The sequence below is a fragment of the Lottia gigantea genome (assembly GCF_000327385.1).
Source record: "Lottia gigantea unplaced genomic scaffold LOTGIsca_1338, whole genome shotgun sequence".
Classification (NCBI taxonomy): Eukaryota; Metazoa; Mollusca; class Gastropoda; family Lottiidae; genus Lottia; species Lottia gigantea.
Window position 1 is genome coordinate 1 of NW_008707494.1, and position 3152 is coordinate 3152.

At 39.2% G+C, this 3152-nt stretch overlaps 1 protein-coding gene across 1 annotated transcript in view; it reads left to right on the forward strand.

Moving 5' to 3' along the window:
* Positions 1-44: 44 nt before the first annotated feature.
* The window catches only part of LOTGIDRAFT_176437 (hypothetical protein), a gene marked incomplete at both ends in the record, with an annotated part of 7897 nt that continues 4789 nt past the window's right edge, over positions 45-3152 (forward strand). The window contains 6 exons of the mRNA XM_009049324.1: positions 45-176; positions 432-634; positions 2081-2265; positions 2560-2669; positions 2716-2772; positions 3088-3147. Of these exons, the coding sequence (XP_009047572.1) occupies positions 45-176; positions 432-634; positions 2081-2265; positions 2560-2669; positions 2716-2772; positions 3088-3147 (747 nt within the window). The remainder of the gene's footprint in view (positions 177-431; positions 635-2080; positions 2266-2559; positions 2670-2715; positions 2773-3087; positions 3148-3152) is intronic.

Consider the following 3152-nt stretch of genomic DNA (forward strand, 5'->3'; position numbering starts at 1 on the left):
GTTGATCATTGTCTTATTCTACTATATATGTAATATAACTATAGGTACGAGAGCTAAGAGAAAAGTTAGAAGTCTCACGAAGTTCTATGCAGGCTGATATGAATAAAGGAAAAGTGATAAAAGCTTTGATGAAACAGAAACGACAAGGAGAAATTCCTGGTATTTATGGTCGTTTGGTAGGTAGTAAAGACATTTTTTTTTTGACCTAAACAGAGACCGGCTGTGGCTTAGTGAGTTATACGCTTGCTGGCTAACCTGAAGTTCCAGGGTTCAATCCTGTCATAGTTTGAAATCAAACAAGATAAGGCTAAGGCTGTTGCCTTGGCTAGAGTTTTCCTCATTGCAAACTGCATGGCATCACCCATCTTCATTAGGTGCAGAACAGTAGGATTAAAACTCTTTTATTTCATTTGTGCTATGTTTTATTTTAGGGTGATTTAGGTGGTATAGATAAACAATATGATGTTGCTATATCAACAGCTTGTGGTGCGTTAGATAATATTGTTGTAGATACAATAAATACTGCCCAGAAATGTGTCAACTATCTAAAACAAGCTGATGTTGGTGTCGCCACCTTCATAGCTCTTGACAAGATGGCACGATTTAAAGAACAGGCCGCTAGAAAAATACAAACGTAAGTCAATTATCAAATTAAGAGGGAATATTTATATATATATATTTTGATAGCTTTGTTAGTAGCGAGTTGGATTGTCGTCTCCTAGGACAGTAGAATAGCTCAGTCGGTAGCTAGTTGGATTGTCGTCTGCTAGGACAGTAGAATAGCTCAGTAGCAGACAGTAGAATAGCTCAGTCGGTAGCTAGTTGAATTGTCATCTGCTAGGATAGTAGAATAGCTCAGTCAGTAGAGAGTTGGATTGTCGTCTGCCAGGACAGTAGAATAGCTCAGTAGGTAGTGAGTTGGATTGTCGTCTGCTAGGACAGTAGAATAGCTCAGTCGGTAGCTAGTTGGATTGTCGTCTGCTAGGACAGTAGAATAGCTCAGTAGCAGACAGTAGAATAGCTCAGTCGGTAGCTAGTTGGATTGTCATCTGCTAGGACAGTGTGATAGCTCAGTAGCAGACAGTAGAATAGCTCAGTCGGTAGCTAGTTGAATTGTCGTCTGCTAGGATAGTAGAATAGCTCAGTCAGTAGAGAGTTGGATTGTCGTCTGCCAGGACAGTAGAATAGCTCAGTCGGTAGAGAGTTGAATTGTCGCCTGCTAGGACAGTAGAATAGCTCAGTCGGTAGCTAGTTGAATTGTCGTCTGCTAGGATAGTAGAATAGCTCAGTCAGTAGAGAGTTGGATTGTCGTCTGCCAGGACAGTAGAATAGCTCAGTAGGTAGTGAGTTGGATAGTCATCTGCAAGGACAGTGGAATAGCTCAGTTGGTAGCAAGTTAGATTGTCGTCTGCTAGGACAGTGGAATAGCTCAGTAGGTAGTGAGTTGGATAGTCATCTGCAAGGACAGTGGAATAGCTCAGTCGGTAGCAAGTTGGATTGTCGTCTGCTAGGACAGTAGAATAGCTCAGTCGGTAGCAAGCTGGATTGTCGTCTGCTAGGACAGTGGAATAACTCAGTCAGTAGCTAGTTGGATTGTCGTCTGCTAGGACAGTGGAATAGCTCAGTTGGTAGCAAGCTGGATTGTCGTCTGCTAGGACAGTGGAATAGCTCAGTCGGTAGCTAGTTGGATTGTCGTCTGATTGGACAGTGGAATAGCTCAGTTGGTAGCAAGTTGGATTGTCGTCTGATTGGACAGTGGAATAGCTCAGTTGGTAGCTAGTTGGATTGTCGTCTGATTGGACAGTGGAATAGCTCAGTCAGTAGAGAGTTGGATTGTCGTCTGATTGGAAAGTGGAATAGCTCTGTCCATGACAAGGTTGATTTTGATCTGCTTGGACAGTTAAATAACTGAAATGGTAGAATTTGGATCGTCACATTAGGTTCTGTAGGTTTGAATCTCCTTATAGGTAAGCTAAAACACTGATGGCTCTGACAGTGCTTTTGAGTGTTGGCTTTTAATCCCTATCACCTGGAGTGTCTACAGTTTAAGATGGTCTCTTAAATAAATTTCTATTTCCAGTCCAGAAAATGTAGCACGATTATTTGACCTAGTTAATGTGAATGATGAAGCTGTTCTACCAGCGTTTTATTATGCTCTACGTGATACACTAGTAGCTAAAGATCTAGATCAAGCTACGAAGATATCTTACGGTAAAACACGATACAGAGTCGTTACTTTACAAGGACAGGTTATAGATATTGCAGGTAGGTAGAGTTTGATTGTATCTTGTTAAAACTGAAACATGTTTTCAATCTCACTAAATCTTTTCTTAGATATTATCAATAGTAGCTGTTGAAATAGTGAAGTCATGAGTCTTAGCTCGAGTAAAATGGCAAGAAACACTGAAAATTGGAATGGTGCAAATCAATAAAAAGTTTCCTTACAATACCTGTAATGGTTAGGATTTTGTTGTAAATAGTCAACTAATAGTTTGAAAGGAAAGAAGTTTAATCTCCACCATTATAAAAACTTACCTGTATATTGTTGATATATTACAGGTACTCTATCAGGGGGAGGTAATCAGGTCTGTAAAGGTCGAATGGGGTCAGCTGCCGTAGCAGATATAGATCCTAGACAACTTGTAGAAATTGAAAAATCTCTAGAAAAGGTACGTTGACTAATAATTATGAATTCACACTTATCTCTTATCTCAGACATTACAAATCAAGCAATACACTCTCGTCTTTTTAACCTTGATTCAAAAACTACAGGTATACTCTAGTGCCATCTTGATATCTCCCACTTTGTCTCCCTCTTTACGTTCATAAAGGGTCCGTCATTTTTATGTTCTGGATTGTTCGTCGAAGGAAGTAGACTTCATATTTAGTCTTTTGTTAACAAGTTATATTGCTTTTGTTTGTCAAATTCAATCAAGGGGAGTTAATCAGGTTTATCAATTTAATACTGTCAGACCACATTAAATTCAACATGTCTGGATAATTTGTAAGAGACCCAGCTGAAGAATTTATAATGTTTAGGTATGATACTGTGATTCCTTGTCTAAAATATTTATTATGATATTCCAGGCGACTGTACAGACTGAAGAATTCCGAGAGAACCGAGATAGATTAGAAGAAATGATACGAGTTCA